The sequence below is a fragment of the Brachyistius frenatus genome, unplaced genomic scaffold (genome assembly GCF_029030835.1).
Source record: "Brachyistius frenatus isolate BFR_SWC_R1_liver_20210118 unplaced genomic scaffold, ASM2903083v1 Contig_29, whole genome shotgun sequence".
Classification (NCBI taxonomy): Eukaryota; Metazoa; Chordata; class Actinopteri; family Embiotocidae; genus Brachyistius; species Brachyistius frenatus.
Genome location: NW_027210628.1, coordinates 1,646,758 through 1,672,468, shown reverse-complemented (window position 1 = coordinate 1,672,468; position 25,711 = coordinate 1,646,758). Strand labels below are relative to the sequence as shown.

The window sequence follows — 25,711 nt, the reverse complement described above, 5'->3', positions numbered from 1 at the left end:
TCGTGATTGGATTTCTTTTCTCGAATTCATGCATGTATCCTCCTTCTGCTTGCTCACAGATCCACACAGGGGACACGGTACCGGTATTAAACATTTATTATCATTTCAAAGGAATGCTTGCATCACAGATGTCAGGAAAAGAAATGCACATTTCTAAAGAATGGAGGCAGACTGACATGTTTCGTCTGCCCCCGCCCCCTCAGGGAAATTACGACTTTAGGGTGGTTTAAATAACACAGCCAAGTAAAAGTATCAAAACAAGTGTATTTAAGTGACAGAGAGAGTGTCTGTGTGTTGACTTCGTGGTGTTGAACTAAAGTCCACTGTTAAGGTGCCTCGGTAGAAGCAGATGTTTTATGCCGTCGCGGTGGGAGCGTACTGCATCGATAGTCTGTCAAACTCATTCTCCTGCAGGAAAAACAAAGAGCGGAGGAAACAGTTACACACCGCGGAAATAAAAAAATATAGGAACAGCTGCGCATGGCATGGGTTGTTTGTTAACGGTGTAACCCAGTTTTAGCACGTTTATGTACATCTGCGCTCTTGTGTCATAACAACACAACGTGTGACGAAGGCTAAAGATTTGGCGTTTAATGCATCAGCCGGACATCGGCTGCCGAACCATCGTGACATTCAAGCCAGGTAATTAAATGACAACAGAGTACAATCAAGAAGGCGTGCCAACAACGGTCGGTGGGTTTTCTGAGACTAACTAGTCCTGGACATGGGACAGAGGTATCCCTCCAACCACGGGTGAGTTACCTTGGCTAAATAGTCTTTGAGGAATGGGTGGGCTTTGTGTGCATCTTTCAGCTGGGAGAGGTACCGATTAGTGACCTGATGACAGACAGAGACAGAGCATGCTGAAGTTAGACAGTGACAACAGTAAGCAACAGCTAACAAGATCCTCCTGGACAAAGTTTAAACACCTGCGAAGAACAGGTTTTCAAAGCAAAGGTTATGAAGGTTTGTCAACAATGGAACATGTTTTTCGGGGTCTGAAATTGTTTGTTTTTCCTTCACGGGAGATTTCTGCACGTGTGCGTGCCTGTCTGAGCTCTTGCAGTCTGAAGTTGCTGACAACCGGGTGGAAGACGACAACTGCTGTGTTCAAAACCGTGTCCTTACATACGAACAGTGTTTGGAGCGCATAAGTGCGTCAAGTGTGGAAACATGGAGTGCACTATAAGTTCCCTGGATAGTGAACTCAAAACAGTCCACAAACTGAGTTGTTAAAAACACTGGACTCTTTCTACACTCACGGCCGAGGAAGCAGCAGCTGTTGCTGAAAACTGTGCTAAAGTGTTTATTTTTCACCAAGTCCCACCATACTGCTGCTGGACGGAAGCCTTCAGTTTGTTTATTGTGATAAACAGAGGGTAAGAAACACGTTAACTTCTGGGTAAAATAAATGAAGCTGGTCGATATATTGGCAGGTGATGCATTTATTCCAGTTATTTCTGGTGAGTGCAGTACGGTAGTGTGCGATTTGATAGTCAAGTACAACATCGGTAAGTGTACTAACATGTAAGCCTATTATATGCGAGTGTACTAAGGGAAGTACGTCATTTGGAACACAGTCAATGTCAAACACTGTGCGCCAACCAACCCGCTGCCAGCCACTGTCAATCGAATATGATGAAACCACAACTAAGCTGTACACAGTGTCAAATGATGATTTTTATACCCAAAACTTAACTTGTTGCTAAATTAGCCATTAGTCATAAATATTTTATGTCATTGAGTAAAACTACTGCTCGAACTGTGGGTTGTAGAGCTTCTAGGAACGAAGGTACTTTCAATATTGTCGTTTGAAAGTCGCCAAACAGCTTTGTTCTTGGGAAACTTTCTGATCTCATTTCAGTCATGATGGAGGAAACGGAAAACAATCATATTTTTGCTGCACAGAAGCAGCGAGTCGAACCGTCTGTCATCGTCTGGAACAACCAACTGGAAAACTTTGTTTCGCTTCAATTTAGGCAAAAAGTACCTTTCAGTCATAAAGTCTGTTCAGTCTCTTCCGTCATACCCACAAATAAGGCATTTTTTAAGCCAGTTTGCAGAGAAATGTCCACATAATTCCAGTTAACCTTGAGTGATGTGTGCTAATCAGCGGTTATCACAGGCAGAGCGTTTTTAATGGTGACTGCGAGTTAATGGTCAGCATCCTATCACATTGCTATCAAGTCCATCAGATGGAAGGAAGATAGTTGAGTCTTTATCTCATGAACTCTGAGTTTCAGGTTGTATAACACACACACACACACACACACACACACACACACCTCTCTAAACCAACAGATATACATGAGCAATACTTTCTATTATAAAAGATGTTGCTCGCTGGAATATGGTTTCCTGATTTACACAAAACAAACACATGAAGTAGCGAACATGTGCATCTGAACAACGTTGTTTGAAGTCCTTTTTGACAGAGGACCAGTTTGTCTGAAGGAAACTGCTGAACTGATGGTTGTTAAAAAACAGTGCCGTCGTTAACAGTTTAGAGTCCAAAGTCTCACCTCGGGAGCCTTGCCCAGGTGCTGGGTCAGCACTATGAGGTTGATCAGCGTCTCAGGGTGGCTGCTGTCCTGATAGGGGAGAGAGAAGGCGAGAGATACAGAAATTCACAGGCTTATTCTCACAAAGCTAACAGGACGAGTGGAAACTAGACCGTGAAAGATAATCGTACCTTCTGTGTAGCACGTTTTGTGTCTCTTGCTGGGAGCACACACTAAAAGAAAATGATCTGAATTCTCTGTCACAAGTACAGCAGACAACAAGGTGTTGCAAGTAGCTGCAATGGCTATTTTAACATTATAGCAACACTGGATTTATGTATTGGAGATATCCAAAATTCAATTCTCCCGAGTCGGAAAGAACATTTCAGATATCCACACCATAATTCCTTCTATTTAACAAATGACGACTTGTAATTCCGGTTCAACATGGGTACATTTTCCTTTTTTTAGATATCCTAAATTTAGTGGGAGTTGTTCTGGGTTTTCTCGGTTTCTGCAGGGCTATTGCTGTGGCTCCAGCGTGGGTGGACGGCAGTCCGACTAAAAACTATGCATTTTCACGTAAGTTTGGATTATTGTCAAAACAATATTTATCTAAATATGCAATGTCTGAAATGAAAAGAATAATCACCGAACATTGTGAAAACAAAACTTCAAGTGAAGCTTTTAGTGGCTTCAGTGTTGTGAAAAAACACTTGAGTGCTGCACATAATTGTTACGATGGTGGGAAAACCCTGTTTGTATATATCATGAACTGGAATTAGGAATAGTCGTAATTTAATTGTAAATATGCATTATCAAGTTATACATATTTTTAAATACATTTTGAGTTTTGACGGGGTGAAAGGATGTTGCAGAAATCTTTAGTTATATTAAAAATTGTAGTCAGAGGGAGGCGAAAGCAACTTAAGGTAGCTCAGCAACCATTTGGCAAGACCCTGAGACACGTCAGAGAAGCCTGAAGTTTGAATTTTTGACCGCCGTTAATGCTGCTGCCCGCATACAGCAGAAGCTATTGATTCTGCTAACTGTGGTTCAAATGCTTTGCAGGGCCAATATTTAATAGGAAGCCTCGCACGAGCAACGTCACACTTGACCACAGATTAGTTATAATGACGTTTATGATAAATGCAACTATTTTTTTGGAAGTCCAAACTGACTCTACAGATGTCGCTTTAACAAGTCAGAATAATGTCAACGATATCTTGAATAAAGATTCCAACTAGTCACAATGTAATTATGGCAAACTGGACGTTGTTGAACAGTCAAACTTTGCTAATAAATGTTAAAAGAGCTCGCCATGTGCTGCGGTGATCCAGTCTAATGCTGCAGTCTGCCATTTAAAATGGAAGTAGAAGGGAATTATGAGTGTCACTCCAAAACTGTATATTTCTCAGTGTATGTATGCAAAACTATCACTTCTGCTTATTGATTTGATCTATCACAAAAAAACATTTGGCTGCCTTCGGGAGACAGAACGCGAGCACTGATAAGTCACATTACATTCCTGTTGTGTGTTCGTGGAGAGACAACATCAATGGATAACCGCTGTTTTGTAAAAATGTAACCAATACGACTGTGGGATGATTCCCACACAAGACACCATGAACCTGGGGTCTACGTCATGGTGCTGAATTACTAATTCATCAAAGTCATCTGGCTAATAGACAGGAGGTGTCCAACACATCCATTCACAATGAAGACGATGATCATTTAGAGAGAGATGTAATTTTTTACAACTACAGTCAACAAAAATCCATAATATATAATACAACACTAAACATTTACAGGCCAAGCTGAACTCTGTTAGAAATGAAGCACATTATTGTTGGGCTACATAAAGAGTATGTGCTGCCATCTGCTGTAACAATGAGGCCAGATGATTTTTTTTTTTTTTTCCAACTGCACATTACATTATTAAAGGAAGTCTCAACAGATGGTCACATATCTGATTTGTCACATATTGTTGCTTATGACTTATTGACATTTCCCCATTATTAAGCTAAAAGTGAGTCATTTCCACTAGTATACTCGTGACTTTTCTTTTACTAAAGGGTTTTGGTAAAAATTTGAATTTGGTTGATAAGGTTTAACCCTATATTCACGTTACATAGCACCTCTGCAACAACTCCCCTGTGTTCAGCAAGCATTTAATAAGGATTTACTTATGGATGATGTGGATCGAAAAACATCCTCAAAAAGAAGGCATGAAAGGCTTTATGGGGACTAAAAAGTGAATATACAGTGATTCCACTACAGCAAGCTCAATATGCCAATATATATTTCAGAGAGGAAGATATAAAACAAGAGTCAAAAACAAAGAACAGACTACAGTCTTCTAACCTTATCCAGTGCCTCCTGAAGCACTCCCTCAGCCTCCTCCCACTTGTTCTGAGCCATGTAGCAGGCCGCCTGCCCGTTGAGAAGCAGCAGCGTGGACGAGTACTTGTCAGACATCTCTTGGAAAATGTAGTAGGCATCCTGCAGCTTCTCTCCACCCTGAAACAACAAGCAGAGCGTCAGTCAGCGATCACTCTGGGGGTTATTGATAAGTGCACCACGTGTTTTTTTTTTAAAGTGTTGGGGATACACATATGCAACATGAGCCGTTTTAGTAAAACAGTCGATCCAGCTTGCGCTTCGGTCCATCACAATACAACCTGAGTGTTGATAATGTGATTAAGAGGAATTTAATGTACTTGTACACTCAGACACATTACTCCGATCACTCCACTGTGGGCAGAGGGTTAACAAATTTTTCATGACGGAGCATTTATTCATGTATTGATCCCATATCTTTGTGATGTTACAGAAATGAATGAATGCGTTTCTCCTCACCACTGCAATATTAACCCAGGCTGTGGCTAGCTGGGTCAGAGTAGCATCCTCATCCTGCTCCTGCATCTTTTTCAGCTCTTTCCTGGCGAAGAAATAAATATTTTGTCATTGTGACTTGAGGAAGACAGCCTCAATATAAACAGTGTCTGCTTTTATCTATGCAAATGTTTTACTACTTTGTACTACACAACCATTAGCAAAGAACCAGGGATTATGTTAAGTAACCCAACGTTATATTAGTTTGTAATGAACGCACTTAGATTTTTCTATGAGCCTTGAGGTAACAAAACTAAATAATAATTTATTTTTTATGTATTTTGCATGACGACATTAAATAACACCATACCTTGCCAGGTCCAAACGATCCAGACTCAGCAGCACCTGAATGGTCATGGCCATACTGATGAATGAACAAATGATTAGTGTCAGTCTTGTCAGTTTTATGCCGAGTTCCTCAAAACGCAACCAAACCGAGAGACCAACGGGGAGAAAAATGTGGGCCGGATGTAGTACACATCCAATACCCACTTCAACTCACAAAACAAAATTAATGGACTCAACTCTGTAGAGTCTACATATTCTAATGAACCCTTTATAGTCTGATGTTGATTTTTCGTGAATGTTTCTGTCATATTTACCAAAATGCCAGACTAAATAGAGTACCAATGACTTTTGTATACAAATGTCATTGATCTCTTACACACCCACATTACCCTTAAATGCATGTTTGTTTACTTTTGAAGATTTGGCAGCACAGTGAATCAAGAAGCAAATTCTCTAAAAAAAAAAAAAAATTAAAAAAAAAATCCATTCCTCTCTCTCCCAATAAACATTTAAATGATCTTTCATACCTTCTGGTAAGTATTTCCATCCGTCAAGTGAAATACGGTAAAATAAGTTTCAAGTGGGCCGTGAATAAAATCTTGCTGACACATGGTAAAAAAAAGTATAATTTTGATCCCCTCTTACCACTCCAGGCTTTCTCCTTGGTGCAGAGTCCTGAGAGCAGCATCAGTGTTCATCTCATGGTAGTAGATGGAGGCGGCCATGAGGAGGAAGGTGGTGTTGGCGGCATCCACACTCTTCGCCATCTTCTTGTCCAAATCAGCAACAATAGCATCCCTGAACAACAACAACAACAACAACAACAATATGTATAAATAAACCCAGTGGTAAGATCCAATGGGAGTCCTCGGTTTGATTCCCAATCACCCAGACCTTACTCCATTTCATTCCCTGTCTGTCTATCCTGCACTACCTGGATAATGGCAAAAATGCAAAAAATAATGTTGCTTCTTAACTTTGTTCAACTTTTATTGTAGACATGTGTATATATATATATATATATAATATATATAAGTAAAGTTGATTTGGTGCTTTGTCAAATTTTGATACTGACAGATTCCTTTGCTAAAAATGTGAATAAAAGTACTGACATAGAGTATGTAGACAAACAGCGTAGTGTTGTGTTGTATCCCTCCTGTCCGGTCTCCTTCCCTGATGAACTAAATGTTAAAGGTAAACTGGTACCTTTTGCTTTCGCTGGACAAATACTCCGCGAACATCTTCACAGCCTGAAGCTCCGGGGGAGAGCTGTCCTTGATGTCATCCAGGACAACAGCATACTTCCTCTGCAAGAGCAGAAGACATCAGGGTTAGATATATATTTATATATTTTATTTTTTGATTGTGTCTGATGACACGTGAATGTCTAATCGCAGTTAGACACTGGGACACTCGGGCTTACCTGAGCGATGTACGCTCTGTACAAAAACATGTCCCGTTCAACCTCCTTCTCCGGTGATGACGGCTTCAAAGGCAAAACACGAGTTGCAGTTTAATATCAAACTCAGTTCACTCGAGAGAAATATGAAGCTAATACATTTAGCACTGTTGCTGGCAAACGCAGCGTTGGCTGCTTTTTTTTTTTTTTTTTAGCCAAAGAGGTGCAACAATGAACAAAGTAATACACTTTACGACAGTTAAATGTTCACATGTGATACCTACCTTCACCTTCTGAGCCTCATTAATACACTGTTGATAACTGCCGATGTAATATGCATTTTTCACGTCGAACAGCTCGTCAACATCGCCCTGCTGCGCCGCCATGTTGACTACAGAGTTTCCGGACACGTAGCAAAAATACGTCACCGTTTTACGATTTACCGAGGATTGTGGGAAATGGAGTTTAACAACAAGGTGCAATTGCTGTCTGAGACTGTCAGATCAAATTTACTGTTTAGCCCTAAAAAAAAAAAGGACAATTCTTGGACCCCCTTCAAACACACACACACACACACACACACACACACACACACACACACACACACACACACACACACACACACACACACACACACACACACACACACACACACACACACACCAATAGGACCAGCGTATTGGTGACACAAAACAATCATTTCATTCATACATCTATTATTTTTACATTGTTCTCAAATTTCATAGATTAAACAATATTAATCTATTGAGAGAATGCACAGATAATGTGCGTATAATGTAATTATTTGTTTCAACTCAAACAAAATGCAACCATCCATTAAAAATGGCCTATTTCAAGCAAAAAAAATGCCATTGTTGAATGACACCAAATCTAAAGACATGGATATATAACAATCTTGTAAAAACAATAATCATGTCATTATTATTTAGGTAGTTAGGTAGTTTATATATATATAATTGAAAATGCTGTTATTTGTTTCGATAATGTTTTTGCACAGTTAAACCTTACCAATGGGATTTTTAGAGCATTTCCCCCACTAACCACTAGAGGACGCTCCAGATCAATTTCACCATTACAAGTGTCTTTTTCTTTTAAGATGCAGATGTGCATCCACAAAAGTTTTACAATAAAATACAAAGAAATGCTGATACAGCTCCATTTGTAAATAAAATGCTATCACTGGACATTGCAAGACATTGCAAGGCTAAAGAAACAAAACATGTCAAGAATAATACCACAAATAAAAAATTAACACAGTGGTAACATAACAATGCAGGAAGGATGTGACCTTGGGAATTCCCCTGTCGTCATTAGACAAATGAAGAAAAACTTCCCCTGTCCCTGAAAACATCCGCCGACACAGTTTTTTCTCTCTCTCTCCTCTTTTCTCCATCACCATGATGAAGTCTATGTGCATATTCTCATTGGAGATTCTCACATTTTAGGACAAGCTTGCAAATGGTGATGTAACTAAAAGTAACTTAACAACTCATGAAGTGTGTATATCATTTTGTACATGATACAAAAAGCTGCTCGCCACAGTTCCTGCTCATTGTTCCTTGAACAGCATTTCCTCTGGGAAACGTCCAGCCTTGGGACCGGGACCTGGACACGCATAATTACTGGAAACCGTAATGGAGGGGGAGGTGGAGGGAGGTGGGAGGAGATGGAGGGAGGTGGGAATGCTGGCCGTAAATGGTCCTTTCTTTCGGCCTGATTAGGCTGGTCTCCTCCCCCTCGTTGCTCCTCCATTGGCTCAAGCCGACATCAATCTGCTGATTTCCAGATCCCCCTCAAGTTTGAAAGTTTTTTTTTTTTTTTAAGAGGAGGAGGAATCGAGTTACGGCAAACTCTTGTAACCGATCTGACGGCGGCCGAAAGAAGAAAACACTCCTTCAATAATTGACACATCTGTGTCCTGATACGCGGAACACAAAGAGGCAGCGCGGAGGGGGACGTTTTTACAGAGGACACCCAAAGCGAAACAAGTGGACAAACAAACAACATAACATGCTGTGAACCGACTTGCCCCGCGCTGCCAGGATGAAGTCTTGAGAGATTTGGCTCAGATTGACTTGTCACCTCGCTGGCTGAATCAGTCCGTGTCCCGCTGAAGCTCAGAGGAAGGTGAGTTCATGTCGCCGGTGGTCGCGACGGTCGAACCGTTTTTAATGAAACATCTCCTCGACCAACATGTCTGCAATCAGAGGCCTGCGGTCAAATCACTCCAGAGTCACAATATCAGACCGATAATTGTTTATTGAGCAGCTTCTGCATGGATAACGGACAAAGGCGGACTTTCAGATCCTGTTTTGTTTGCTCGGTCACTTATTTATTTGACGGGCTCCGTGTTTGATAGGGATCGAGCGGAAGCAGCGGTCAATCAGTGGACGTGATTACAACAGCATTTTGATAAGTCAGCTAAACAGCTGTTTTAATAATGGGATTGATTAGTTATTGGTTTAATATGCTATTTAGCAACTCTGGTCTATATAATAATAATAATAAATAAATTAAAAAAAACTCAGTTCACAAGTTAAAGGTGCAAAATATTTTTAGTTTAAAACATTCAAAATGTTACTAAAATTATCTAGGGAGTGGCAAGAAATAAGTGTCTATGCTTTGTCAAAGGCATCTAAGTACATGTTGGCAGATATCTACTAAAATGTGCACGGTAACCAGCTAGCACGTCCTGTCCCATCTCGTAATACCACTCGTCTCCTCGGGGGGGACAGTGAGTTATTGTAGTGTCCAGTCTGCCCTTAGACCAGCAAAAGAGAAAGAAGCAGAAACAAACGTGAAAAGTGAGGCCAATGCGTAAGTGCCATAAAGTGCAATATCACTGGCTCAAAAATAAAAACTCTTGTTCCATAGAGTACCATTCAACTTCTCTCATGAAAGACAAAGTCGAGAAATCCTTTCCACAAGCCACTATGGTGTCGTTCGCTAAATTTAATCCTTCTGATCATTGTTGTGGTGATGCATCTGAAAATAATTGCACAAATGATAATAATTGTAGAAACTCTCGAGAGCTGGACTGAGGACAGACTGCCTGGATGCTACACTGACTCACTCACCTCCTAATGTACAAAGTGGTATTACAAGGCGAGACTTCAATTTTACATATTGCACCTTTAAACATAATTTTTGCTTAATCATGGGGATGGCAATGAGGATCACTAATCAAGCTTATTAGTTATTTATGACTAGTGAAAAACTGCGAAAACTTTTGTTGATTCACTGGATAACTTGTCAGAAGGCTGGTCCACTTGCATCAGTGTCGTGCAAATTAAAATTTGTGTTTTAGTTTGTAAGGCTTTGCACCATGTTTGCTGGAGTTCATAAACTTTTAGTAAACATATTTTACCTGCTTTGGCTTGAATACTATTTGCCTCATTATACTGTATATGTATGTTGTCCATATCTATGGAAATAGGACAAAGATAAAACTATTTAAAATGCAAACTATACAAATAATATGTACGTACAATGACCAATTGAGACAAAATTGTACATGTTTTACATTTATAGCGAGTGTGTAAATCGGCCATGATTTACCGTCTCACGAGAAAATCCTAGAAATGCAAAAGAAAAAAAAAAAAGATATTAATCCCTGCTGGTTTAAACACCTAATATAATCCTCCTTGTGCATCATGGGCTAACCCACAGAATATCCATTCCCAACCACTGCTGAAAATGGTGAAGACATATGTTTTGCAAACACTGATGTGTTTTGTAACACATTGCTGTGTTTACATTGTAAAGCGTCTCCCGATGACAAGGCTTGAGTGTGGATGAATAGCTTCACTGTGCTGTCGGGGATCTGGCAGGTAGCGGCACACATTATCAAGCGCAGCTTCAGCAGACACGTCAAATGAATTATGGCCTTGGATTAGGACTTGGAGTTGCCTCTCTCCTTGCATTAGCTGTGTCAGTGGTGAAATGATTTGGCGTTGTTCGACCGACTCCCGTTTAGTTGCCAGGGCTTCCTTTGTCTCTTTACTGTTGCGAGCAACAGTTGACAGCCAACGAGCTGAGGAAAAATGAATATCACAGACTAACCGCTTTTTTCTGTTTGATTTCCTTCTAAACTGCATTTCTTTGGGTTTTGGGGTGTTGATGCGACGGGGCTGCAAAAACCACTCCTTCTTATTAGATTTCTGGCAGTCCATCTGAAGATAATCCCATCATTTATTAGATATTAGGCCTCAAAAAGCAATATGTTTGGGGGCGTGTCTGTTTGGTTGACAGGCTTGTGGTGCAGTCAGGTTTCTGCTATAACTGAGCGAGGTGTAGTGTCCTCTGCGGTTGTGTTACAATCACCGCTCGCTCCTCCCCACCAGACAACAGCCAAAACACCGAACTTGAGGCTTCAGAACGGCAGTTCACAAACTAATGTGTGACCTCACTGTTGGTTGCTGTTTGGGTGATATGCAAAACTCCACCTGGTGGTAGACAAGAGCCTTGCTGAAAGATGGAACAATTGCACAATTGCAAGCCAACTGGCCTCAATTATTATAATCTAAATACAGATATGTTGGAAAAATTACTCAGAGGCTTGGTTCAAAATCAAACATATTGGACATTTATGCTTGCAAGAAGGAGCAAATACATGCACCCTCAAAGAGAGGTGTCCAGCAGTGCTCCCAGATCTCCGTAGGACAGCTTTTATACAGTTGACAATCACCCCCATTCCCTTTGTATCTGCTTTCGTATGATAATACTGAGTTGGTTGTAGGTCACAAGATAAGGACACCGGGGAGTCGTCAATTAGATGCGGAAAGTAAAACAAAAAGGAAACACTTGCAAATGAGAGAGAAAACAAAAGAGACTTTCCGGAGCCACAATGCAAACAAAAGGAAGAGACACATCTTTTTTTCCCATCAAGATAACAATTATTAGATACACATCACATTACAGTGATGTGTATTTTTTTTTTAAAGTTGTTAATTATGTGTTTCATTTTGAAATAGTAGCCTAATGTTGTTGTTGGTTGGTTCGGCACACAGTGACACATAGTCTGAAAAGTTTGGGAACCTCTGGTATACAAGGTTAATCAGTTTATCAATATAATAATCAATAATGAAAATTATCATAAATTACTGCCTTAAAATAATCCTATTGGTTCCCATCGCACCAGACAGCAACTGAAACATATAAAAAGTGCAAAACAGTATAATTCAAGTCCATTTATTATAGATTTCATCCAAGACTGGTTTTAATGAGTACTCGCGTTTCCTCATTAATCATAGCTTTGTGCCTCATAACAACTTTATCATTGTTTCAACATTATGTGATTTTGAAAGACAATAAATAATAAGAAACAATACTTGCCTGGCAGGAATAAGCAGAGGCTGCTGAGCCTCATCTATGTATATTTCAGTGTAACTGTATCTGTGCACACCCCCTCCTCTGAGTGTCTTTGAGAATAGGACAATAGTCACGTTGCTCGGCATTCCCCATGCAGTGATATTAAGGGCAGAGCTCGAAATTGCAGCAGTAATCCTAGAGACACTGTTGTTCCCGCTGAGGAGAATCCATGGTAACTCATTAACAAGACAAGAGAGGTGGTTGACCTTCTTTTAAGAGGCTGCGAAGTTCAGCTGAACACACAGGTGGCCTCTAGAAGCCCCAAACACTCGGAGAATATGACCTCGTCTGCAGCATGAAGGGAAATATCATGACATTGTTTGAAATGAAGAGAACGAGGAATGGAGTCCACCAATAGACTGGTCTCATCTGAGACCCAGCTTGAGTCATATCTGAGTCACAATCTTGTCCTCGCATACTGGTCCTCCACTGTTGTCCCCTGTTTACCATCCTAGCTTCTGTTGCAGCCAGGCACTCTGGTACTTGCCACTCTATTAAATACTGAGTGAACAAATTATGCTCTTTGGGCTCCAGGTGAGGAACATTAGTCATAGTGTGCTCTGCTCTTATGGTGGCCTTAATTAAAATGTCACAAGCTCAGACATCAGTCATAGCTCAAGTACCAGTTAGCTCCTTGATTATTACTTGCATTATGCGCAGTGCTGTTAAGACGCTAATTATATTGTAAATAATATATAATTAAATCTTAGATGTGGCAGTTAAAGGGAGGTCACATGAGAGTGGACTGGTCTTTTGATTCGTCATTATTCTTTCACTTTTCACAGATGTGTTTCTTTCAAATTAGCTCAGTTGTCACCATAAAACTACTATCCACTTATGCATTTTAATGCAAGAACAAATGTTGTCAGTGAGTGCTGTGGGTGCCCCCGGGCAGCGCAGGGTCTTACTGTATTCCCAGCCTTATTACACATGCGTAACACTGACTGATGTTCCTAAATTAATGCCAGCAGCTCACAGCCCCCGTGTCTTACTGAATATGCTGATTGTCCACCCGTAATCCCTGTCCCACATCCCTGCCCAAACTTGTTGCACCACAGCAGACTGCTCTTAGCCCCAAGTCTATTTTAGTCCAAATCAGCAGGCTAAATTATTAATCCCTGATCCATTATATGCCGATGTGTTAATTATTAATTCCTCAGGGGGCTCTGGCAGATGTGAGAAAACTGTTTTTAAAAAAAAGGGTAGGATGAGGTATAGTTTCTGAGCGAAAGGCATTGATCACCTCCTTTCTCTGCAGATCGGCGCAAATCTTCACAGATGATGACTATGTGGGAAGATGAGAAAGCGACAGCACATAACCACCACACAAAGACCTACTGCTACCAAAGAATGCTTGTTGTAGGGGCCCGTATGAGTGTTGCATCTGTTCTGCTCACAATTAAGCTCACAATGTCAGAGCCAGATGAGCGTGCTACATACAGTTGTTAAAACACAAAATGTTCCCAAGCTCTGACTCTCCTATTAGCAGTCAGCACCTCCTCTGTTACGCAACATCTCAAGAGAGGAGCGAGACAAACAGTATGAAACTTGATGAAAGATGAAATTGCGGATTTCACTTGTCCTGAAATCCTGCCGTTGATTCCCTACCAGTGGAGTGGCTCCAGCAGTGCAGCTCGTTTGAGTGGTTACTTGTCCTCTCAGAACACAAAGCACGGATGTACCTTATATAACAAGCGGGATTGTCTATTGTATCTCAAAGTGGAGACAGATTATATCACACAGCTGAAGAGTTTTTTTGACTCAAGATTTACAGAGAAGTCGTTCAAATGACATCTGTAATGCTTTTGGTCACAATCAAGAACCCTTTTTTCTCAAACTTCCTCTGAAGTGTCCATTTTTATTTTTCTCGCAGCTGTTCTTAAAATCAGTAAGGGAAAAGGTAGAATAATGGTCCTATGCTTCCTCTTTCACACGTTGCGTTTTTTTTATTTACCTTTTACCTGTGCAAGCTCAGAGTGTGTGTATACAGTCCAGAATCAACCAGGTCAGTTCAACAGCCCTGCAATAGATACTGCCTTTATGACGCTCGTTTATCATGCGAAGTTTTTGTTGGCACCGGGTCAGAGAAGTGTTTATTCAGCTCCGTATGTTACTCTTAGATTGTGCTGTATTGGAAGGTGTTTATATTGGTTTGTGTTCCCACCCACGAGAAACAGAAAAGCATTGTGAAAACTGCAAACAGAAATTTTAATCAGCAGCAAAGAACTGAAAATATTGTCTGCCTTTAATAGTTGCTTGTCATTTTTCAAGCAAAAAGGCCGGAAACTACATTTGGACTGTTGCCCCGATGAAACTATTGACAAACAACATCATTCCTGGAAATTGTGAGGACCTGTTTATTAGGGGCAATAGTTTTAAGCTTTAAATCTTCTGTTTGTGGTATTTTATATTTATAACAGCAGGAAACAACAGCAGGAGAGGAGGAGGAGGAGGAGGAGGAGTGCAGACATAATGTAAAGGTCACTGGCTGGGCTCGAACCGGTGATGTCTCTGTTACGGTCTATGTGTGTCTGAGTTCTGGGTCACAGAGGTTTATGCTTTTGAAAATGTCAAGGACTGAAACCAAAAAAGAATTTCCTTGCGTTTAATATACCTGGACACAATATGTTGTGTTTGGAGAGAAAGAAAGGGATTACTGTGAAATATCCGAGGTAATTCTGGAAACACATGACGCTGAGAGCAGATTAAATGCCTGTATTTGCTGCGGGGTGGGTGATTCTGGTCTGATTTAGGGCGGTTAGGTAATCGCTTCCATCATAAAGCGGTGACGATTTTCTCTGCTGATGAAGTCGTCTCTTCGAGGGTCACAGTGCCCCAATCCATGTGACTAGTGATCCCCAAAGAGCATGAAAGTCGTGACATTTTCTGCTGCCTTCAACCAATCACTTGTAAAATGAAGTGTCATGGAAAGTTCTGCAGTCTCTGCCAAAGCTTTTTTAGCAACTTGTGGTGGCCAAGCACTGGCGAAACACATCCTTTATTGCTTTTCTGTTTATGCCGGCTGTGATCAGCATCCACCAAGCTGTCTAGATTGGCAGCAGGTATTTGAGTGGTGGTATTTTGGGTGCTGTGACCTCCTCTTCCTCATGAGGGATGATGGCACAGGCTGGAGTGGGCGCAAGCTTCAGGTGGATCCAATTTACAGCCCTTTCTCACCCGTCAAACCACAGCTTTAGTTTGACTGACAGGTGAGTAGAGTCGATTCAGAAGCTGCATCCTGGATGCTGATCAGTTCTCCTGTTTGGAAAAACAATCTCGCATCATGTTGGATTTAACCTGAATATGAGCAGCCAAAAGACAATAACATGTTCATGCCAAGTTGCATGTGAAGAATATATGACAAGACATGTGACAGATACCCCAGTGGGCTCGGATATTACAGAAGTTATCAAATAGTGCTGAAATGATTATTTAAAATCATCAAGAATGTTAATGATCATCAGTTTTGAACTTTGAACCCCAAACAGTTACCGGGCAACATGTTTTACTCACTGTGAGCTTATTGTTCACTGCACCGGCAAGTCCTGCTGGGAAAACAGCACAGTCATGGCTAGAAGTAGGGAGAACTCCAAAATGTCCTTTGTGTAGTATAATTTGGTTATAATATCATAAATCATAAAAGAAGCAAGAGTTACATTTCTTTGATAATTTATTTAGCAAAACCTGGAAAAAAGATGGAATCTATTTGTACAACATTTTTCCAAGTGACCACAAGTGTTACCAAAATTGGGGGGAAAAGATCGGTTCCACATATTATACATGTATAACTATTTACATTTTTAAAACCTCTACAAACCTCTTTCTGTTCCCTCCTCTCTGCTTCAGCCTGTAGTTCAGTCCAAAATTTGCTGAATTTTTGTGACACGCCGTAGGATAAAGTGATCTGGATTTAATGTCACTATTTTAAACTTAGATTTGGTTATTTTTCCTAAAGGAAGCGTTCAGTGCACATGATTAGTTCAAGGACCACCAGAAACCCGACGATAATTTCCAGATAGTTTCCCTTTTTCACAGCATTAAACAGACACGATAAACACTTTAAAAGAAAACCGTAGCTAGTAGGAGTTGTCGTCCTCCTTATTTCGCTGTCCCCAAATGAATTGGAGAAGCTTTTGGCTGAGGTTTCCCCGATGCAGACGTCAGCTCCACCTGTCCTGAAACATAAATGGGAAAATGCAATTCAATGTGGATAATAAAAGGCTTCACGTTAACCAGCTCCAACAATCCTCCACTACAGCGGAGGAAGCAAACATTATTCCTTTGCCATCACAGCCTCTTTTTACCTCCATCCCTCAGCCAGACTGTCACACAGGTTTGACAGAGCTTGTGTACACCTGTGGGAGGGTGAGAGAGTCCCTGGCTTCATTACCCAGGCTCCCGCACTGTCACGAGACATCCATCCAACACTGCGTAGGGTCCAGTTTCATTTCCATGAGTCATCTTTGCTGAGCTTTTGCCTACATGTCTTTGTGAGTGAGTCTACGCCAGCTGGTTGTGAGCGGGTGTTTGAGTTTGTAGCTTGTCTAACTGCTGTAATTATAAGTGCTGAGTTCTTGGCTGCTGCAATCTGTCTTTGTTTTCATTTCATTTTCAGCTGTTCGGCAAGCCAGGCCTATCAGTAATGTATGTGCGCGTGAGCGTGCAGATCTTCGTTTGTGTGATGTCTGGTGCACTGACGACTGTGGCTTGTATATTATGCCACAATACTAAGCAGCATTTGCTGCTGTCGTGTCTTGTTCTGCCTTAAATCCGTTAAATTGTTGCCTCTATAAATACTATGGAGACGCTGTGTCAGGATTGGCCGGGCTGTCCCTGGGCGCCGCACTTCACAGGCCGTTTAGATTTGATGCTGCAAAGAAGGGGGAAAAAACGGTTTGAATCAAAAAACCTTTTCATCACTGTGCTTTTCCCACGAGGATATGGTTCACGAAGCCTTTAGTTTTCTCGCCTTGGGGAAATCGAGGGGGGAAACGGAGCTGATGGGAGGATATCCCTTCATCCTTAAGATAACAGTGCCAGGGGTCTGTTATGTCACTGAAATCACTGGCAGACAATCCTGAGTGTCACTGCTTTTAAACTGTTTGTACACATGGGCATGACCAGCAAACACTCTACCCTTTCTCATCCTTTCCCCTCCTCCTCTTCCTCTTTTTCTGCGCCTCATTGGGAGTCTACACAGAGTTGACAGCTATGACGCCTCTGGTCTGCGACAAGAGTGGAATTTAATGAGCACTATGAAATCACCCTCCAATCTGAGAAAGAGGTCTGCCCATTATCCATTCGCACTTTTCTAAACTGTTACACATCCATCAGCAAGGGCGCAGAGAGGAAGAGAGGGAGGTAAATGCAGACTTCTTTTTAAGTGCTTTGCTCTTGAGTCTGACCGATGTGATTAAAGGATGACAGAAGGACAACGTGAGTGTTTTCAGTCGCCGCTCACATCGAAATAAAGATTTCAAGTTCTGTTTTCTTTTTTGTTTTTTCATTGGATCATTAGTGTCTTTCTCCTTGTTATCCGTTTCACACGCATTGCATCAGAGCAGGATTTTCTGTAACAAGTGCAGCTCGGCAAGTCTAGAGTCACAGCCACGGTGAAACGATCGATGGGGATCTGCCAGTGATCCTTGATCAGCACAGCGAGAGGCCCGATTAAACGTCCAGCACCTGCAACACAAGCGGGTGCAAACTAGATTCAGCATGAGACGGTATATAAATGACCTCTCATTCAACACCTACATTTCCCTCATGTGTCAGGATTGATATATAACACACCTCCACCCCTCTTTTCCTCTACATTTTGCTGCCTGTGTCTTTGCTCACCCACTCCTCATGTGTCTCCTCTCTGGGAAGCAGCCTGCTGACACACTCTCCAAGGAGTCTTATTGATATTCTTAGAGGGGCTTTGCAGAGAGAGAGAGAGAGAGAAAGGATTGAAAGTTACACGGTGTATAGCAGCAGATGCACTGCCTTCTAGTACAAACAAAAGTAAAAATCACAAGTCACTCAGCAGGAATATGTCACTGCTCTTTGTGCTGCACTAAATACATCCGCTCCTGCTTTGAACTTTTGTTATACTCCAGTATGTGGATAGGCGAGTCATGCATAGTTTCAGTGCATGAAGACGAAACCACTACCATGATGGGAATGTTTAGATACTTACCTGTTTTCCCCATGGCAGTAAACCTATTAGGCTACATTTAGTTTGTCAGTGACACGTCGGGAGATTTATCAAGGAAACAAGATCTGAGGGTTTGTTTTTTTTCCCCCTGAGGTCCAAAAGTGTTTCCTTTATTTGTGTGTGTATTTCGTCACTTCCTCAAAATCCTCCTACTTGGCTTAAGGATTGTTTAATATTTTCTTCACCGGAGCTGATCTCATTTCAGTGTTCATACTGATGCCTAAAAGCTATTTTGTTTGATAGCTTGCATAAGCCTTAACTGATCGGTCTATTAACAGAAAATTAACCTGCATCTATTTCATTAATTACCTTATTTCCCTCCAGCTATTCTGGGATTTTAGCTTCTCTGAAGGTGAGAATTAGATGTTTTTTTTATTTACATGATACAAACTGAACATCCTGGTGTTTTGGACTGGTGGTCACACAAAACAAACATTTGCCTCCGTGAAACTAAAGCAGACATTTTGAAGACATCATTTAACTGAGAAAATAGTTGGCAAGTTAATGATGGTAATCCTGAGCTGCAAGGCTTTTTTTTTTAATTTGATGAAAGAAGCCAAACTTATTACAATTTAACTGTAGCCTTAGAAAAACCTAAAGTACAGACAAAAATTACAAAAGCTATGACTAAAGTAAACAAAAATATTAAGAATCAGAGGTGACATTCAGTACCAGTCCTTAAATCTTTTATGTATGACGGACTTATTTCAGTCGCAAAAAAGTAAAGAGCTTTCAGCACCTTTGCTAGCATGTTGATATTACAACAGGTTTCATTTTCACTACATTATCTTGGCATGTTAGCCTAATAATTCTTTTTTTTTTAGAATGAAGCCTGATGTGTGCGTTAGATAAAAGGTCAGGGGTCACCTTACACTTCATCCTCTGGGGACCCTGTATACAAGTACCAAGTTTCACTGCAATCCATCCGATAAGTCTCAAGATACCTTAATCTCACTTAATCAACCTTTTGGTGGCACAAAAAAAAAAAAAAAAAAAAAAAAAAAAGGTTCCTCAATGGACCTTGAATATCTGTTGCAAACGTCATAGCAATCCATCATATCGTTTTTGAAATATTTGAGATTGACTGACCAAAACACTGATATTTATCATCCATGGAGCCTAAAAAAGCAAAAATATGACCTGTATCCGGCCTCTCTTATTGCTGCTTTTTCTTTGTTTTAATTGCTAAATTAATGTATTTATATTTTTTACGCTATTTGAAGACGCTAGCATCAGTTTTGACAGCCATTTTTAAAAATCCTTGAAAAAGCCTTTCCTCCTGTTTTTTTTTTTCTGAAATGCTGTTGGAGTAAATATCTAAAAATGGTGAGCATCAAAATGAAACTTACAACACAGTTCCCGGCTCCTCTTCACCCTTATTCATTCCCCTGCGCTGCTGCTGGAAGGCACTTGTGGAGAACAAGTTTTTGTTTCTGTTTACACTTGTGTACTCCCAGGCTAACCTTGGGATCTGCAAAGGTTAGAGAGGGAGAGCACAGGAGAATGGACTTGTTTTTAATTCTTTTGAAAACAGAATGTACAAACCTGTAAAAGTGACCCACAGAACGCGTTGAGAAGCAGCTCCTGGAACGATGTGGCGTGCCGTAGGCCTGCCTTATTTGGTGAGTGGGTGGGCGGCTGTGAAAGCCAGGTAACCCCTTTATGAGCCTCTATTATGAGCGCAGCCTTTCACAGAGTCACCCCACTAGGCACACTTCGAAACGGCATCATACGTAAATCAACGCCACGCGTGCAGTGAATGAGCTGGCGCTTGTCTGTCTCCTGCTCGCGTTCACACACACACACACACACACACACACGTGCGCGCGCCTACCTTATTTTCTGAATGCATTCAGCTGATGAGACGTCCAGATTGCAGTGCCTGCTTTGCGTGGTCGTGCTGGAACTGACTTTCCTCCTACACTCGTAATGACTCATTCTCCTCCGACTACCTCGTAGGCTCCAAGCCAAAGGGTTGCTGGGGCTAATCTGACAGCTGCCACGGCTCATTATCTGATGAAGGGGACAGTTTTTGGCCCTGCAGTTTAAACGGTATTAAAGTAGATGTTATTTGTAATAGCCTCACACATTACAAGCTGTTAGTGTAATATGTTTACCGTTTAACGTTTTGCCGTTCAGATGAAAAAGTCAAAATGGATATATGTAAGGAAAAATTCTTCTGCTTTCATTTGTAATTTGATATCAAATATTTAACACTAGAAAGCAAACGTGTTTTCACGCAATAATTTGAAAGGCCTCTCCTGAAGGAACATATATCAGCTGCTGTTTAACTGAACGCTCTTTGTCTCTGTGTCATCTCGACCCAGGCGTGACCATGGACTCCTTCAGCACCAAGAGCCTGGCCCTCCAGGCGCAGAAGAAGCTGATGAGCAAGATGGCCACCAAGAGCATGGCCAACCTCTTCATCGACGACACCAGCAGCGAAGTGCTGGACGAGCTGTACCGCGTCACCAAGGAGTTCACCCGCAACCGCAAAGAGTCCCAGAAGATCATCAAGAACTTAATCAAGATGGTGGTGAAGCTGGGCGTGCTCTACAGAAACAACCAGTTCAGCAACGAGGAGCTGATCCTGGTGGAGAACTTCAGGTGGGCAGGAAGAGTCATTTACGGAAATGATTTAGATGTTGCCTATTTTGTCAGTTCCCATACACGTTGGTAATCTCTTACCAAATCATGTAAATGATGGAAGATTCAAACAGTCCTGATTCCCCTGATATTGCTCACACGCTCTGCTAGTTTAGCCATTAGCCGTCAGCCCACATGGAAAAGTCCTCAACACAGCTGCTAACAAAACTTTCTGTTTTACAGTTACCAACACAAGTTAGATTGTCTCACCCTCCCACAGACAGTTCAGGTGCTGCCAGTCAAACGTCCAGAGTCCCGACCACCTCCTCTGTGTGCATGTGTCCACTTAATGCTCCATTCTCCCGAGGGTTGATTTCAGATGGACTTGTAACACTAAAATGCCCCAAAACTCTGAACTGTGTGGTCATTCACTTCACTCAATTATGCGGCATTCAGGGGAAATCAGAAAATATGATTATTATATCTGTTCAAAGACAATGTGTGGGGTGCGTAGGAATCACGCTGCTCGGGCTCTCGGTCATCTGTGATCGATGATGGCATCGTGCATAGGCTCTTCACAAATGCCAGCGCTGTTTGCTGCTGCAGGTGCCCCAACCTCCTCCACATGATGCGGCATTTCTTTCTGTTGATTTAAATAAGATTTCATGTGTGTGTTTGTTACAGGGGATTAGTTCTCCACTCAAATTGTACTGAAAGGTACAAAATTTAACTTTTCTGCACTAAAATGTCGACAGACCACGAGGACTATGTTTTATATTTTGTTGAATTGTGTACTTTGCTCACTCAAAATGTTTTCAACCATTTTCAAACAGAGAGAATCCATAATTTTGCTCAAGGTAAAGATCCATGTCATTAGACTGGCTTTCAATGGTGTTATATCCACTCCACCCACTCTACTTGCTATTACTTCTAGGGAAACACTCAGGAGAAATGGGTGGACTGGCAGCTGACAAACTACAGTAGCTAACGATTGTGTTTCCATTGTGCATTCTAATTCACCCAACTCATCTCCAAATAAACAACATTTATTACAGGTACCATTATCGCTGAAGGAGGCAGACAGATAGCTGAACACACCAAGAGAGAAAAGCCGCCACCAACTGCTGGGCTAAAGATTGATTTTCATCTGCAGTGGTGATTGATTACTAATGAAAACACCTCCCAATATCCCATGCTACTTCACAAAGTCATCAAACTCCGTTGTTGTTATTGTTTTGAGGGACCCCGAGTGACAGAAATTACATACTGTTTGTTTAAGTGTCTGTATATTGTGTATGAGGAGGATGCTGTTGTGCTTGCGAGCTTCAAGCAGAGAAAACTGCAGCTGAAGTCATTTTTGTGTGCTGATGGAAGCAAATTAAGGGAATTGACTTTAACATCAGTTTATATACTTTCCACTAAAACAGTAAAACTCAGCTCAGAGGCATGCAAAGTGGAAATAAGTGCACAGTATGGAGAATGGGGATTATATTGGCATGGAGATGTGTCACTGTGAAGGACAATACTATAACTAATATATGAGGGGTTTCTGAAGAAAATCATAAGACAGCAGTTTCTATTTTTACTTCCTGCTGCTGCCCCGGTCAGAATTAGACACTGACAGTCTCTCTGTCTCTCTCTCTCTCTCTCTCTCTCTCTCTCTCTCTCTCTCTCTCTCTCTCTCTCTCGTCGTCTCACAGGAAGAAAGTCCACACTCTGGCCATGACGGCGGTCAGTTTTCACCAGATCGAGTTCACCTTCGACCGCCGCGTCATGAGTGCCATTTTGAACGACTGCCGCGAGCTGCTGCACCAGGCCATCAAACGCCACTTGACAGCCAAGAGCCACTCGCGAGTCAACCACGTCTTCAATCACTTCGCCGACTGCGACTTCCTGGCGGCTCTGTACGGGCCCTCGGAGGTTTACCGCACTCACCTGCAGAGGATCTGTAACGGGGTCAACAAGATGCTCGACGAGGGGAACCTCTGACCTCCGTGTGCCTCATCATCAGGTTTACCTCCACGTCACCCCTCATGTACCGTCTCGCGGGATTCTTTTTTTTTTTTTTTTAAACTACAATCCTAAACATTTTGACTTTTCATTGGTCGGATTGTGTTTTGTGTGTGTGCCTTTCAGACATTACTGTAACACTGAAATTCTCTTGACTAGTTAGTCCAAAGTTTATTTCCTCTCCAGCTTGACTTTTGTGTTACTTCACAGTTAACAAATCGCAGCTGATGGTTTTATTTTTGTTTTTTACTGAATGTAAAACTTTATACTTTTATCAGTATATTCAGGGGTAGGAGCCTCGACAACTGTGCCTTAAAAACGTACTTGTATCCTCATTCCAAAGGCTTTCTTTCTCTCTCAATCATAAAGACATGAAAGGCACAGGCCTTCAGTTGTATCTCTGAGTTGCCTTTAATGGACGAAAAATGGCTTGGGGAGCACTAGGAGGGGAAAGAGAGTGAATTTCCACAGATCTAACAAAGTTCTTTTGGTTTTTTGGGGTTTGTTTTTTTTCTACAAGTAGTATTGCACTCGATCCTGAACAAGCGCTGTACTGTACTTTCCTGCAGTAGTGAAACCATGTGAAGCACAGTTGGCAGTGGAGTAATCCTGCTTAGCCTGCATTTTACAGCTCTCCCCATCATGCACTGAACTCCGCTTTGTAGAGAAGCCTGGCTTTTGTGTCGGGCATCTATAAACCCAGTTTTGCCTCTAATAGTGTGGTTTATAGCCACCACAACAACGACGAAGTATTTGGGTCATACAGGGACCATAAACATGAAGGAATTTAGATTGTGCTGTGCGTTGTGGGTCATGTCCTGTTGGCTGGATGCTTATTTGGTTGGAAAGGTTGCTCTGGCATTTTATCAGAAGGGAATTAAGCAACTACTTGTCATAATAGATGTCAGAGCCCAGGGGAAGCTGTGTTTCAGGTTTTGGTTGCTCCTTCCCTCAGGTGTGTCCTAAAAGCGCTCAAGCTCTCGTTCAAATTCTGACTGATGTGAACCAAAAAGGCTCCCCCTGAGCAGTCAGATGAAAGGCTGGCCGACTACTGCAGCATATATATGAAGCGGACCAGGCAGGGTGAGGAGATTAGAGCAGAGACAAACACTGTACCTGATTGTACTCTCCTGCTGCAATTATAGCTCCCCGCTCTGGGGTGGTATAATGGCCCTGGAGCTTGCCTTCGTCGAGCAGCCACTCTATTTCACTGCACAGAAGCCTCATGCGAAGTGATGGAGATAACAGTCTGTGTTTGCACCACACACGTTCTTTTAATGGAGTGAAATATGCCAGTGTTTTCTTTCTTATAAAGAAGCATATGAATGGTTACTGTTATCCCACCCACCTCGCATAATAGCTCTCGTTCCTTTTTGTCTGTGCTTTTGTATCACTGAGCCTGTCTGGGAGATTGTTTTGTGCTGCGGCCTCATTTTGGTGTGTGTGTGTGTGTGTGTGTGTGTGTGTGTGTGTGTGTGTGTGTGTGTGTGTGTGTGTGTGTGTGTGTGTGTGTGTGTGTGTGTGTGTGTGTGTGTGTGTGTGTGTGTGTGTGTGTGTGTGTGTGTGTGTGTGTGTACACCTGTGAGAGAATTGGAAATTGAGCCGTGTAATAAGTGCTGTGCTTTCCCAGATAGGATTGCTGAAACTTTAACTTCTTCCACAGCAGCTCTGCCAAAGAAACAAAAAGAAGGAACTGATGTTAGTAAAAATGCAGTCTTTTTTTTTTTTTTCCAGAGGAACACTTCAGAAAACAATATGCACTTGATCATTTTAACCCTGCGATTGGTGATAATGAAGACAAAGCTGGCGGCTGTTGTGCTTCTTTTTTTTTTTTTTAATTATTATTCACCTTTTAATTCTTAGATGACATCCTTGAGTGTATTCTCATTTGTTAGCCCCATGTGACTCTGACCGCATCGTTTTGGAAGGTTTTTAATAAATCCTTTTTCCTAAGTCCCCCAAAACAGTTGACTTTAATTGTCTTTCGATGCCTTTCTCTCCAATCCATCCACATCTCAGGGCTAGTTCAAATCTGCCTCGGTTTAACATCTGTGACGCAACAAAAGCACCACAAACCGCCTGCAGCCGCCTCACTTATGTCACTAAAGCTCTCAAATGAAACCTACTTTTCATTTTTACTATTGTGAATTGTGAAATGTTTTTATTTTCATTCATGTACATATGATTGTTTTTGTGTTTCTGTATTCAACAAATATAATACAAATTACTTTTTTAAAAGAATACATTTATTGTCTCTCTTTTTTTTTTTTTTTTAATCATGCACCCTGTCCTTTCATCAGTATTTTGGATGCTGGAATTTTCCAGCCAGATCAGGAGGGTAATCTGACTTTGTCTGGCCTGGATTTAGTCGTCCAAATCCCTTCCTCCTCCTGCTCCCAGCATTGTTCGGAAACCATAAAAGCAAACACGAACTCATCTGAC

The 25,711-nt window shown here is 41.5% G+C and overlaps 2 protein-coding genes across 4 annotated transcripts; one reads left to right on the top strand and one right to left on the bottom strand.

The window, feature by feature from the left end:
* Positions 1–82: 82 nt before the first annotated feature.
* Positions 83–7,497, bottom strand: cope (COPI coat complex subunit epsilon). The gene is made up of 10 exons (XM_069699087.1): positions 7,368–7,497; positions 7,108–7,170; positions 6,891–6,991; positions 6,330–6,482; positions 5,707–5,760; positions 5,361–5,442; positions 4,866–5,021; positions 2,523–2,591; positions 763–837; positions 83–408 (listed from the first exon to the last, which is right to left on the bottom strand). Exons 1-10 carry the CDS (start codon positions 7,467–7,469, stop codon positions 355–357), a joined length of 909 nt encoding a protein of 302 aa, XP_069555188.1. The 5' UTR covers positions 7,470–7,497; the 3' UTR covers positions 83–354.
* A 1,410-nt stretch (positions 7,498–8,907) lies between these two features.
* tnfaip8l1 (tumor necrosis factor, alpha-induced protein 8-like 1) lies at positions 8,908–25,506 on the top strand. 3 transcript variants are annotated; one of them, XM_069699083.1, is made up of 3 exons: positions 8,908–9,231; positions 21,001–21,280; positions 22,960–25,506. In XM_069699083.1, exons 2-3 carry the CDS (start codon positions 21,009–21,011, stop codon positions 23,246–23,248), a joined length of 561 nt encoding a protein of 186 aa, XP_069555184.1. In that variant the 5' UTR covers positions 8,908–9,231; positions 21,001–21,008; the 3' UTR covers positions 23,249–25,506. The 3 variants fall into 3 exon arrangements, with proteins under 3 accessions (XP_069555184.1, XP_069555186.1, XP_069555183.1); XM_069699085.1 differs by lacking the exon at positions 8,908–9,231 and adding an exon at positions 17,708–17,835; XM_069699082.1 differs by lacking the exon at positions 8,908–9,231 and adding an exon at positions 17,835–17,910.
* The last annotated feature ends 205 nt before the right edge of the window (positions 25,507–25,711 follow it).

Excerpts from the sequence above, each read along its gene's own strand:
- tnfaip8l1 (XM_069699082.1), top strand. Across the intron at positions 21,281-22,959 it reads ATCCTGGTGGAGAACTTCAG|GAAGAAAGTCCACACTCTGG; the intron begins GTGGGCAGGAAG and ends GTCGTCTCACAG.
- cope (XM_069699087.1), bottom strand. The coding sequence starts at position 7,469 with ATGGCGGCGCAGCAGGGCGATGTTGACGAGCTGTTCGACGTGAAAAAT. Across the intron at positions 5,022-5,360 it reads CCTGGGTTAATATTGCAGTG|GGTGGAGAGAAGCTGCAGGA; the intron begins GTGAGGAGAAAC and ends TTGTTGTTTCAG. Across the intron at positions 409-762 it reads TCAAAGACTATTTAGCCAAG|GAGAATGAGTTTGACAGACT; the intron begins GTAACTCACCCG and ends TTTTTCCTGCAG.